General features: G+C 44.6%; 1 protein-coding gene across 1 annotated transcript in view; it reads right to left on the bottom strand.

Annotated features, from left to right (window-relative positions):
* Maml1 (mastermind like transcriptional coactivator 1) overlaps positions 1–13,847 on the bottom strand; it is a 34,818-nt gene extending 20,971 nt beyond the window's left edge. The window contains exon 1 of the mRNA XM_041665039.1: positions 13,256–13,847. Within this exon, the coding sequence (XP_041520973.1) occupies positions 13,256–13,597 (342 nt within the window). The 5' untranslated portion in view covers positions 13,598–13,847. The remainder of the gene's footprint in view (positions 1–13,255) is intronic.
* Positions 13,848–14,193: the final 346 nt, after the last annotated feature.

Raw genomic sequence — 14,193 nt, 5'->3', positions numbered from 1 at the left:
GTGGTTGCTGGGAATTGAACTTGGATCCTCTGCAAGAGCAGCCAATATTCTTAACTGCTGAGTCATCTCTCCAGTCTCCAGGCCTTACCTCTGATATTTTTGGGAACTTCCTTAAAAAATAAACTACAGGGCTGATGATGTAGCTGTATGTGGAGTCCTGGCCTAGCAAGAGAACACCCTGGGCAACAACTATAAGACAGCTAGGCACCCCGTGGTGCTAAGGTGCTGACTACTTGAAAGGCTGAGGAGGGTAGACTGCTTGAGTCTGGGAGTTTAAGACCATACTAGATGACAGACTTAAAAAACCAAATGAAAAAAGCCCCAGGCATGGTGGCATACACTGCCATCTCAGCATTCTTAGCCCAAAGTCCTGCCTCTATGCTAACCTAGGCTACAAAGCTACCCCATCTCAAACAATCAATGGCAAAAAGGCTATTTGGGGATAAGAGGCCTGAGCTGTTCATCTCTTGAGTGCGGCAAGGGTTAGGCAGTCTAAAAGTCATTGTGAATACAGGCTGCTTTGGGAGCACATCAGCTCAACTGTCTCCTGGATGCAGTCAGTCTGTTCTGCAGTCTTTGTTACATATACACCCCCACCCCCATCACCCAGGATCTTCAGGTCCACTATGCTCAGCTGATCTACCCCTTAGACTATAGTGCAGATCTAGCTGTCCTTCAGTCTCTCCCAAACCCTCTCTACAGGGAGGTGGTTAACCAGGGGGGATCCTAATGAGTTGGGTAGCTAAATAACGACCCTGATGCAGTAACACAACCAAATCTCTCTTTTTGCTTCACAACCGAACTCCGAAAACTCTCTATCATGTCTGATGAAATATTCCTGTCTGAGATCCTGGTAAATGTAAATTTCCATTTACTTGGTAAATCTATGCCTAGATAAAAATATTAACTTCAGCGGTTAGAGGAATGACCACCCATAAATCCAGGATCTGGGAGGAAAGCAGGAGAATCACATGGTGAAGTCCAGCCAAGGGCACAGCAAGACCTTGTCTCCAAAAACTAAAACAAGCTGAGGCCAAAGTAGTACAGTGTCTGCCTCACTAGCATGGTGCCTGCAGTTCAATCCTCTGAATCGTCAAAACCAAACAAAAGGAATAAACAAGAAAAAGAACATAACCTTCATAGCCCCTGGGTCTCAGCACTGCTGACAGCAGTGCACAAAGCCAGTGTTTCGCAGCCTTACATTGCACACATCCTTTTTGCTGTCCCCTGTCTTTGCTGTTTGGGAGAATTACACATGTATGAATTCCACATATATACTTAATGTTGTAAATTTTTCTAAAACTCTGCTCTTCCTGTCTGTGAATGCATATCATGTATTTTCCCAACTTTCAAACCAACTCTTAGTGACCAGAGAAAATTGTATGGATAAACCCAAATAAGAGGATGAGGGGCTAGAGAGATGGCTCAGAGGTTAAGAGCATTGCCTGCTCTTCCAAAGGTCCTGAGTTCAATTCCCAGCAACCACATGGTGGCTCACAACCATCTGTAATGGGGTCTGGTGCCCTCTTCTGGCCTGTAGGCACACACACAGACAGAACATTGTATACATAATAAATAAATATTAAAAAAAAGAGGATGAGGAAGCACATCCCGCCTTCTGTGATGGTGTATGTGGATGCATGAATGACCTGAACTGCAACTAATCACTTCCCTACTCCCACACCACTAAGGGCTATGACATCTTATCACTGAAGCTCATTAGCAACAGTAAGAAAAGCCCAGGATCCAGCACAGGAGAGGCAAAGGCGAATTCAAGGCCAGTCTGGACTACAGGAGACTCTTGAAAGCAAACAACAATAAATAGGAAGGAAGGGAGGAAAAAAGGAAGGTAGGTGAGGGTACAGATAGCGCGAGTAAGCAAGGAGGTAACCAGCAAGCAGGAGGTAAGCAGGCACCTCATGGCTCTCTGCCACAAAATCTTTGATGAAAAACCACTGTTCTTCACTGAATAAAATACAAATGAGCAATTTATTTCCTAAAAATGTGTAATTTCTAGAGTGCTTTCATATATATGATTCACATGCAGAAACTAAATAGCCTAGTGAAAGGATAAAGAACCTACATAGAGAAACCTGTCTAAAACAAATACATGATGCATTGGCAGATCATTGCATCCCAAATCATTATAATGCAACTTAAGAAACAGATGAAGGCCGGGCGGTGGTGGCGCACGCCTTTAATCCCAGCACTCCGGAGGCAGAGGCAGGCGGATCTCTGTGAGTTCGAGGCCAGCCTGGTCTACAAGAGCTAGTTCCAGGACAGGAACCAAAAGCTACGGAGAAACCCTGTCTCGAAAAATCAAAAAAAAAAAACAAAAAACAGATGAAGCACACAGACACTCAGACATGTCCACATTCTTTTATCCTCAACAATTAGTATGCATCATTTGTACAGAATAATGGGTTCTATCGACAGTCACGTATACCTACAATCTCCGCTGACCATAGTCACTGCCCTTTTCTTCTCACTTCTCTCCCCTCTCGTTGTTCCTTCCAGAGTCCCTTTTATTAAGCTCTAGATTCTGGAGCTGGAAAGACAGCTCAGTGATTAGGATCGCTGGCTGCACTTCCTGAGGCTCTGAGTTCAGTTCCTAGGGCCCACATGGAAGCTCACAGCTGTCTGTGGCTCCAGTTCCAGGGAATCCAGAAACTTTCATACAGGCATGCATGCAGGCAAAACACCAATGTGCACTGAGTAGAAACGACTAAATCATTAAAAAAAACAAAAAACAAAAACCCTAGATACTGCACATATATTCTTTTCTAGGAACCAACGTCATTTTAATTAATTTATTACTTAAAAACGACCAAACAAAAGGCTAACCAGGTGGTGGTGTCACTTTAATCTCAGCACTCAGGAGGCAGAGGCAGGAGGATCTCTGTGATTTCGAGGCCAGCCTGGTCTACAGAGAGAGTTCCAGGACAGCCAGAGCTGTTAAATAGAGAAACCCTGTCTCTAAGCTAGGTTTAGAGTTAGAATGCACAAGTAGCCCTGGGTTCTAGCCCCTGCACCACACACATGCTGAAGGGAAACAGTAAAAGTCTGAAGTTCAATTATAAAATTATATTGTCAGAGAAATATGGAAGCATAATCAATAAAAAGATTTTCATATACATGTTAAAAATCAAAATACATATATGGAGTCAGTGTAAAATATAAAAGAAATGTAAGTTCTAAGAGAAAAAGTAATAGTAATGATTCAAGTTTTTTTTTGTTAATTGGTTTCTTTTTTTCAAGATAGAGTCTGTTTATGTAGCCCTGGCTGTCCTAGAACTCACTGTATAGCCTTGGCTGTCATGGAACTCACAAAGATCCTCCTGAGTTCTGGGCCTTAAATGTGTAACCAGTGCCAGCTTCAAAGTTTTGTTTAAAGAAAAGCATTCTCCAATTAGTTATTAAAAGATAGCATGCTGCTAAGATGTTTACTGGCTCCATTTAAAAAGTGATGTCACCATTTTATTTTTAAATGTTAATATTTATAATTCTCTGGAAGTTAAATTCCTTGCAACTATAAATAGTATATTTAACCATTTCACTTTCTAAGATAGCCGATTTATATTAAGCATGTAGCATGTATAAAGTTGTTACATACAATTTTTATTTCATTTTTCACTTAAAAGTTAATTATAATTCAGTATACAACTGGTCTAAAAATAAATGCATTAATATTTAATTTTTTAAAAAAATGTATGTGAACGAGTGCTATGCCTGTATGTATGTCTGTGTACCACATGTATGCCTATTGCTGGAGGAGGCCAAGAGAGGGCACTGGATCCCCAGCAACTGGCAGTACAAAAGGTATTGAATCATCATGTAGGCACTGGGAACCAAACTTGGGTCTTTACGAAGAGTAGTCTGTGCTCTTAACCACTAAACCACTGATCTATCCTTACATTTAGTTTTAAATATGTTTAAAAGCTTAAGATGAAAAGTCTTAGAGGTTTGACCAGACATGGTGGTGCACGCCTTTAATCCCGGCACTTGGGAGGCAGAGACCAATAGATCTGAGTTCCAGACCAGCCCGATGACTACGTAGTGACACCCTAACTCAAAAAAAAAAAAAAAAAACAAAATAAGTTTGAGGGGTCAACTTAAAAATATGTGAGAACGGTAGGGATACAGCTCAGTAGTAGAGTGCTGGTCTAGTATGTCAAAGGTTATGGGGTTCAGAGTGCTTAAAAATGACAGTCTAGGGGCTAGAGAGATGGCTCAGTGGTTAAGAGAACTTGCTGCTTAGCTGGTGGTGGTGGCTCACGCCTTTAATCCCTGCACTCAGGAGGCAGAGGCAGGCGAATCTGAGTTCACGGCCAGCCTGGTCTACTGAGTGAGTTCCAGGACTGGCTCCATAGCTACTGGGAAACCCTGTCTCGAAAAACCAAGCACAACAATAACAACAATGAAAAAGAAAGCCTGCTGCTCTTCCACAGAATCAAGTTTCCATGTGTTAAATACAGTTTCAGAGTATCTGACACCTTCTTCTGGCCTCCACAGGCACCCCCACATATGTGCCATATGCTCACACAGTCTTAAACACATACACAAATAAAATTAAATAAATCTTAGTTTCCTAAAGGAATCAAAGTCCTACTAGATGCTTTTTGGTCAGTGAGCAAGTCTTCATGGGCATCACCTTGTTACAGTTTGTAATGACATTTGTTAAGCCGAGTGTTTCCCAAATATTTCACTTCAGTTTCTACATGTGTGTGTAGTGCTGAGGATCAAACTCAGACTCTCTAGGCAAGTGTTCTCTCACTGAGCCACCAAAGCCATCCCATTATTCCCTAGAACTTCTGAAATAACCAACAAAATCGGTGTTCCATAGAGCCCTTGAAATATCAAGGCTAAATCAAGACTCATCTGCTAAGCCGGTTCTTTTCAAGTGTTCCACACTGCACTCAAGAGGCATCCCTTCCCCCAACAGTCCCACGGGCTTTCCCATCCCTGTCCATCAAACTGTTAACACTGGTGCTGAAAGAACAAGCAGCTGAAAGCTGGCGGCAGTGGAAGGGACTACAGGTGGCTGTGTGGGCTGGTATGACCGGTAATAGAAGACATGTGAGAAGGGCTAAGAAAGGCCGTTTTAGATATGCTGGAAATAACTGTGGGACTGGCCAGTATACTGGCAGAAACATGGATCTTGCCTGGAAATTCGACAATTATAATTCTCAGATAACATACAAAGTCAGAAAAGAATCAATGACATTACTTAGGAAAAAATAACACTTATTGAAAAAAAGTAGAGGAGATAATTGCCTAGAAACATTAATATTTTTCTAAATGTGCAAAAAAGAACCAGGTAATACATGCCTGTAATACAAGCACTTTGGAGTCTAAGGCAGGAAGATCACAAATTCAAGACTAGCCTGCGTAACACAGTGAGATCTTGTGCTCCATTTACTGGAGAGATGCTCAGTGATTAAGGGCACTTAACCTCTCTTGTGGAGGACAAGTTCCACTCCTAGCCCCATATCAGGGGACTGCAACAGTCTGTAACTCAAGCTCCAGGGGAACTGACACTCTCTTCTGGCACCTGCATGCATGTGTGTATATGCATACGCATAAAAGAAAAGAAATCTGAGAGGAAATATGTCAGGTGTGGTGCCTGTAATCCCAATGACTGGGAGGTGGAGGCCAAGGATGTGGAACTCAGACTCAATGTTAGCTATACTGCAGACTGGACTACATGAGACCCTGTTCTCCCTAAAACAAACACACAAAGGAAAGCTGTTTTGCTTTTCTTTCCTTTTTCTGTTGAAGAACTGGGACTTGAACTCAGGGTCAGCTTGTGTTATTGTTTTACCACTGACCTGTACTTTCAGTCCCAAGTTTTCTTTCTTTTTTAAAAAATTTATTTTTATTTTATACGAGTATTTTAACTTGCATGTGTATATAAATATGCACCATACTCATGCACTGCCCACAGATGTCAGAAAAGGGCCTCATAACCTCTGGAGTTAGTTACATGATAGTTGTGAACAACTATATGAGTGCTGGGACTCAAACCTGGGTCCTCTGAAATAGCAGTAAGTGTTCTAAATCACTGGGCCCACCGTCCCCCAACCATTTCCCCCCTTTTTTAGATTTATTTATTTATTATGTATACAGTGTTTTGTCTATCTGTATGCTTGCTGGCCAGAAGAGGGCACCAGATCTCATTACAGATGGCTGTGAGCCACCATGTTGTTGCTGGGAATTGAACTCAGGACCTCTGGAAGAGCAGTCAGTGCTCTTAACCTCTGAGCCATCTCTCCAGTCCCCAATCATTTTTCTTTTCTTTTTCTTTTAAAAAATGTTTATTTTATTTATTTATTATGTATACAATATTCTGTCTGTGTGTATGCCTGCAGGCCAGAAGAGGGCACCAGACCCCATTACAGATGGTTGTGAGCCACCATGTGGTTGCTGGAATTGAACTCAGGACCTTTGGAAGAGCAGGCAATGCTCTTAACCTCTGAGCCATCTCTCCAACCCCCCCCCCCAATCATTTTTCTTAAGTCAACTGAAGACTATTCATTTCTCAACATGGTCAAACTACCTAGTCTAGCAATCCAGAACTGTGTTGTCTTTGCCTTCAGGAACTGTTTACCAACCCCCCAAATCTTCCATCTGGCACCAAAATGATCTTAAAAAAAAAAAAAAAGCAAAGGCAGGGGCCAGTGAGATGGTTCAGTAGGTAAAGATACTGTTACCAAATCTGATAACCTCAGTTGCCCTGGGTCCAGTATAGTAGAAAGAGGAAATTGCCATTAAATAAACCCATATATCCTCCCTCATACAGTAAATAAATAAATATAATAAAAATTAAAAATTAAAATAAAACCTTGAAGCAAAGCCAGATCGTATTTCTGTTTCAAGCCCTATCACTTCCCGTTTTCCAACAAACCTGACTTCTGTCTCTGCTTACCATAACCTAACAGCTACCTACCTGCCAGCCACCTACCTTTCCTCTCACACACAGAAAATTTGTGCATATGGGCCTATTTGAAGGTTCTTTCTCAAGACTTTCAGCTAGCCAAAGTCCTCCTCTTTGGTCCAAATAAGAACAGAGCATCTTGGTAGCGTAGTGGCATACACCTTTAACCCAGCACTCGGGAGGGAGAGGAAGGTGGATCCCTTGAGTTCCAGGCCAACCAGGACTACACAGTGAGACCCTGTGTTATAATTAAATAAACACATTTACTTATTTTGAATATGGTCTAAGTTACCCAGGCTGGTCTCAAACTGGAGAACCTCCTTTGAACCTTCTGAGCAGCTGGGCTCATAAGTGCACATCAACACATCTAGGAAGAGTTAACTTTTAAAGTTACTGATCCTTTCTCTCCACAGCAGCCAAGTTTTAGTTTTAGTTTGTCTTTTCACTGGTATACATCTGTCCCTACACAGTAGCTCAAATACTAAGGGAAACAGGAAAGAGACCGAGAAACACACACACACACACACACACACACACACACACACACACACACACAGTAAGAACTGGAAAGAAAATCAGAAGAGAGCAGAAGCTAAGAGTTTGTCAGAGGAGGAAGTCAGGAACGATGACTAAGAAGCCACTGAATTTGGCAATACCATCTTTGGTGTCCTTTAAGGGGACAATTTCAGAAAAGTAGAAGGGGTAAACAACAGATAACAATGGGCTAGTAAGTACAGGTGGAAAGGACAAAAAGGGAAGGGAGACCACAGAATTTGAGTTTGAGAAAACACAAGAGAAAAGACTGTGTGCGGAGTGTTTGCTCTTGTTTTCAAACTAAAGGGACAGGCTCGATGAGAAAGGAAATGATGACTATCACAGGAGAGGGTGGGAGGCCCCGGGGGAAAATGGGATCCTGAAGCCACATCAGTCATCTTTAAAAACAAAAGACTGTCCCGGCCCTCCACAAGCACAGTACAGTAGCTTCTTCGTGCTTAGAAAGAATTTTTTTCTTTCTTTGCTTTTTGAGACAGGGTTTCTCTGTAGCCCAGGTTGAACTTGAACTCAGTGATCAGCCTGCCTACGCCTACCAAGTGATGGGATTAAAGGTGTGTGCACCACTGCCAGGCCAGGAAGATGTAGTTTTTGAATTAATTTACTGATGTAATTCTCATGTGAATTTCCAGTCTTAGGCAATACATGCTGGGTAACTGGGAGCAGAGAAGTGTGAATCTTTAGAACAAAGAGTGGGGCTTTGAGAGGGGAAGCAATGTACAAATGACAAAGCAGCTGGAGCCCAAAAGTGACGATAAGTCAATCAAAGCAAAGTATTCTTTTTTTGTTTTTCGAGACAGGGTTTCCTTTAAGTAGCCCTGGCCTGTCCTGGAATTCACTCTTTACATTAGGTTGTCCTCGAACTCACGAGATCCTCCTGCCTCTGTCTCTCAAGTACTGAGATTAAAGGTGTGTGCTACCACCGCCTTTGTATCCTTTGTACTACTGATGTAGTGCTTCCCTGTTAATGACAAGTTAAAATGTGCACGGTGGCACACACATTTAATCCCAGCACTCAAGAGGCAAAGGCAGGTGAATCTCCGTGAGTTCCAGGACAGTCTGGTCTGTAGTGAGACCAAACCAGACCAAACAAACAAAACAAATAACCTAAATGAGCGGAGCTGCTCATTACTAATGAGGTGGAGAAAGCAGCTTCAGGGATGAATAGGCTGCAAAGCAACTGCCAACATTTTGTCAACTGTCATAACCACTTAGGGTAAATTCCTCTTGACTTAGTAGCAAAAGTCTAACGAAAGTCCGTAGAGAAACTTGGAATAAACCTTTATAACATTTTATTATAGAAATAAATTACCCATGCTAATATAGGAGACTACTTTCACTCACAGAATGAAAGTTTTTATGAAGTGGTGGATAATTTTCTATACTCTAGCAATAAAAAGAAGGCAACCATGCTATTAGGACCAGCAAGATATTTCAGCGAGTAAAGGGGCTTGCCCACAACCTTGCAACCCGAGTTTGTTCCTTGGAACCCACATGGCAGGAGAGAACAAACTCCTAAAAGCTGTCCTTTGCTATCTATACTCAAACTGTAGTACACCACCACCCGTGCATACACCCCACTCCCAACACACACAAAAACAAACAAGCAAAGTAGGATTCTAGTATTTTTTTTTTTCCTAAGAGCAGATTACAAAGAAAACCTATCAGGCTCATTCCTCAAAAGCCAGGATAGAAAAGAGCCTGAAGTACTGTTCCTGACTCATCTCTAACAGCAGAGCCGTAGGGTCCTTGCTAAGGCGTGTGTGTTCCCATTCTTGCTGGGTGGGTGTGTATGTTATCTTAAGAAGAAAACAACGTGAAGTAAAGGGGAACACTTACAGCAATATCTGATCTCGTCACATACAAAGTATGGCAGTTAGGGAACTCTGGCTGTGCAGTGACGGCCTAACAGCTTGACAAAACTGGAAGCGGGTGAGTGGGTGGGTGGGTGGGGTATATTTAACAGTCCTTCAGGAAAGATGAATGAGATCAAGTAAACACACAAGTGTCAAAAATCAGGAGTAAGAGGTGTTCTTTTCATCTCTCTGTGAAGCTGTGTTCTTGAGCTGTCGAGATGGCTCAGCTAGTATTGGTGTCTGCCATGAAACCTGATGACCCGAGTTCAATCCCTGAGGCCCACTTAGTAGGAGGGGGGAGCCAACTTGAGCAAGTTATCTTCCAATTCCCACAGGCATGTTGTGGCATGCGCCTACCCACCCACATGCACGCACATAAAATTTTCTAAAATGTAGTAAAATTCAAAGTTGTGGTCTCCAAGTCAAAATCCTACAGTCAAGGCCTCTTTTCCCCTCTAAAATGGAAACACCAGTTTTCTTAGTGATACCTAACTTCTGGGCCCCATCCCCAGGTTCAACAGCTCTGAGTGAAAAGGGTCCTTCTTCCATAAAGAAGAAATCCATTCTAAAGTTTCAAGTCCGAAGACACTCAGGTCAAGGTTTAACATGGTAACATCAACCTGACATGTCAGGTTTCACACTCTAAGGACTTGACTTACTGATAAGTCAGATTCAAAGTGCTTTTCTTTTTTTTTCAAAGTGCTTTTGAAACGTTTATTTTCTAGCTAGGCTTGGTGGTGCACGCCTTTTACCCCAGCACTTGGCAGGCAGAAATATTAGCTGCATCTCTGAGTTCCAGCCTGGTCTACAGAGTAAGTTCCAAGACAACCAGGGCTACACAGATAAACTGTGTCTCAGGGGGAAAAAAAAGTTTTTATATTCAGTTTTTTTGAGTGTTGTGCCTAAATGTATGTCTGTACATCACATATGTGCCCAGTATCCTCAGAGTCCAGAAGGGGGCACTGGATCTGTAACTGGAGTTACAGATGGTTAGATGTCACGTGGATGCTGTAAACCCAACCTAGTTTTCTAATAAGAGAAGCAAGTGCTCTTAATTGCTAAGCCATCTCTTCTGTGTCCCCCTTCCCACCCTTCCTTAGAGATAGTCTTCCCCTACATAGACCTAGTTGGCCTAGCTCACCTTGAACTTGCAGACATCCTCCTATCTCTGCTCCTGAGTGCTGGGATCACAGACATGTACCACCAAGTCCTGCCAGATTTAAGTTCTACCATTTCTTTTAAAAACACTGGATGGGAGCCAGGTAGTGGTGGCGTACTTGGGAGGCAGAGGCAGGTGGATCTCTTTGAGTTGGAGGCCAGGCTGGTCTATAAAGTGAGTTCCAGGAAAGGCTCCCAAGTTACAAAGAAACCCTGTCTCAAAAACAACCAAAAACCAAAACCAAAAACCAAAAAAAAACCAAAACAAAACAACAAAACACTGGTTGGGAACTCACATTTTCTCTAGTAATTGAGAAATAAAAACATAAAATTATGTAAATTCTAAAATTTTACCACAGATTTAAACAGAAATTCAAACCTCATTAATGTTCTTTCTAGGAGGTGTTCAAGGCAAGTGCTTATATTTGCAAGTATTTATAAAATGATAGTACTATATATTTAATAATTTTTATGTTAATTGGTTTCCTCCCTGCATGTCTGTGAGAGTGGCAGAAGGCCTGGACCTGGAATTACAGATGGTTGTGAGCTGACACAAGGGTGCTGGGAACTGAACCTGGATCCTCTGAAAGAACAGTCAATGCTTTTAACTGCTAAGCCATCTCTCCAGCCCCAAAAGTATGCTTTTTTTTTTTTTAAAGAGCCTTCATAATCTATTTCAGTTGGGATGACCACCACTACTCTCAGAAGTCTTTCTGTAGGGTTAGCAGTGTAGTTGGTGGTAAAGAACTTACACAGTATGGTGGCTTGATGAAAATGGCCCCCATAGGTTTATTTGGCACTATTAGTTTGGATTAGGAGTGGCCCTGATGGAGGAAGTGTGTCACTAGGGGTGGGCTTTGGGGTTTCAGATCCTCAAGCCAGGCCCAGTGTCGCTCACTTCCTGCTGTCTGCCAATCCAGATATAGAACTCTCAGCTACCTCTCCAGCACCAACCAAGACTGCCTGCATGCTGCCATGCTTCCTGCCTTGATGATAATGGACTAAACCTCTGAACTGTAAGCCAGCACCAGTTAAATGTTTTTATTTAAAGAGTTGTCATGATCATGGTGTCTCTTCACAGCAAGAGAAACCCTGAATAAAACAGTAAGTACAAAGTCCTATGCCCAATTCCCAGGAGGGATTGGGGGAGACTTAGGGAATCTTTCCTTCAAGACTTGTTAGAAAAGACAGCTCATTCAGTTAAGTCATTTTGGGTAAAGCACAACCAAGTTCATTATCAATCACTCAACAAATATACAGAAAGCCTAAAATATGTATGAACTCCAAAAGCATACAGTCTACCTGGCAGGACACAGAGTGGCTGAAATAATAGGAGACTATGCTGAAAACGAACAGCAGAGGTGTATTTCATAACTACTGACAGAGGAGACTCTGGTGGGCTGGGAGCTGAAAGACGGAAGGGCTCTGTAGAGCGCTGAGACCCTGCCAGCCATCTTTCAGCTTGTGACACTCCCCACATCCACGCTCATTTCTCCTTCCTGCCGGCAGCTGGGCATGAACTACCACACCTGACCTCATACCCATCTGACTCCTCCAAGCAACTTCATAAGGAGCCCAGCATAGCCTTGGTTTACAGGTGAGAAAAGTGGGGAGGACAAACAACCTTGCCCAGCTGGGTGAGAACCCAGGGATTCAGCCTTCTAGTCCAGCAGCAAATGAATGTGAGAAAAGACTGAAAACAGTAATTCTGTGGGGGATTTGGAAAGAAAGGTTACGTTGGACTGGTCCCAAAAGTCAACCAGAGACTAAACTTCCAACAACAGAAACATTCTAACATTTCAAGAGGAAGGGTATTAAGTGACTGAAAGTCTAACACCAGTTTTACAATCACCCAGGAAAGAGTATTACAATGGACCAAGTGAGAGACAATAAAGACATGAATTAGAATTAATGAACAACTTAACTGTTGTAAACTTTTACTTTTAAATTACCAAGAATTTATTAATACCCCTCCCCCCCCACACACACAGGTTTCCCTTGTCAGGGAGGCAACACCTCTAACAAATCTCAGGATCAGCTACTAAAAAAACCAAAGGCCACAACTGACCAACAACTAACGTCATTTCCCCCGTTATTATCAGAGATTTTAAAAAGGCTTAACAGGTTAAAATTGGAACTGTCAATAGCATAGCAAGACTCTAGTTTTCACAAAATTCCAGGGTCCCCTAAAAAAGTAATATTTCTTATGCAACTCAATGAGCAGACCATATAGTTTACTGAAGCTTTCAAAGGCTTTTCAATTCGCCATTCGAAAGCCATAGGATACTGTCAACTGAAGGGCGACTTATTTCCATATAAAAGCTCTAACCCTGCCTACAGCTCCGGACCTTCCACAGAGTAAGGATCCAATCAACATTTGCAGACTAAAGGAGGTCAGGCCTAAAGTGCCAGAACGCCCTACATCATAGGCACCTCCAACGCGGGTCTTGTTACTAGATGAAGTTCTCAACAGTCGGCAATCAAGTTTGGGAGAAAAGCTTATCAGCAACTAAAGTTCTGCCTTTCCGGCCCCGACTTCACTCAAAGTTCCCACCGTAGTAACGTTTTCCCAAAGTACACCGCAGTGCCACTTCCCGAAGATGACAAGCGCCCAGCTCCCTGCCATGTTAGCCTCCTCCCAGGACCCAGACCCAGAAGTGGGGACGCCCGGGGAAATTTCCCCGAGGCCCAATCCGCGCCGGGGGAGGCGTTTTCGGGAGAAAGGGCTGATGCGGCAGGAGTCTGCCGTACTCACCGCAACCGGGCGGCCGTGCTCCGGGCCGTCGGCTGCGTCCAGGCGCGCGGCCGCTGGGGCCGGGGCGGGGGTCGGAGCGGATGCCGGGGCCGGGGCCGGGGCGGCGGCGGGCGGCTGCCGGTGCTTGCCGGCGCGCTTGGCCTTGGCCTGGATGCAGCGCTGGTGCAGGGCGAAGGTGTGCTGGCGCTCGAGCTCCAGGCGCTCGGGAGACACGGCCTCGTAGCGGGCCTCACAGGTGCTGTGGTGGCGCCGGCACAGCTCGATGCGCCGGCGGAGGCGCTCCATGACCGCGCTGTGCCGCGGCAGCGCGAACTCCGCCATGGGGCAGGTGGGCAGCACCATGGGCCGCGGGCGGCGCGGGCCGGGCCCGAGCCTCTCGGCGCCGGCTGGCACTTCGGGCTCCTCCGCTTCTGGCGGCCCCGGTCCGCCTCACGGCCGCGCCATGCCCCGGCGGGCGGTGTAGCGGGTTCGGGCGCGGCGGTGGGTCTTCCTCCGACCCCGCTCGGCCCGACTCCAGGCCAGCGCACGCCGCCCGCCTCAGGCCTTGGCCTGTCCCCGGCACCCCTGCCCCATTGTTTTCCGCGCCGCTGCCGCCGCCATCTTAAAATTGTTTTCGGAGCTTTCGGAAGAGGGCGGGGCCTGGGCCGGCGAGTCCTGCGTCACTGCTGATGGACAGCAGCTTTGTCCAACCAGACGAAACCCGCTGCCCGAGGGCGTGGGGTCGAGCACGTTACGGAGGCTCGGGTATTTAAACTGAACACTCAGGCGAGAAGGGAAGGGAAGCCCCGAGGCGGGCTCAGTGCTGGAGAGTAGACTTGTGACTGACAGCAGCCTATCCAAGAGGAGCCACGTTTTCTCAACACCACCCCCTGAAGGCAGTCCCTTCCGGGTTCGCGAGGAAAGCGGGGTAAATCCGAGTGTGGTGGAAGCCGCCAGAC

The sequence above is a fragment of the Microtus oregoni genome, unplaced genomic scaffold (genome assembly GCF_018167655.1).
Source record: "Microtus oregoni isolate MIOR12 unplaced genomic scaffold, Mior012 000015F_ref0000493, whole genome shotgun sequence".
NCBI classification, from domain to species: Eukaryota; Metazoa; Chordata; class Mammalia; order Rodentia; family Cricetidae; genus Microtus; species Microtus oregoni.
This window is presented reverse-complemented; position numbering and strand designations above follow the sequence as displayed.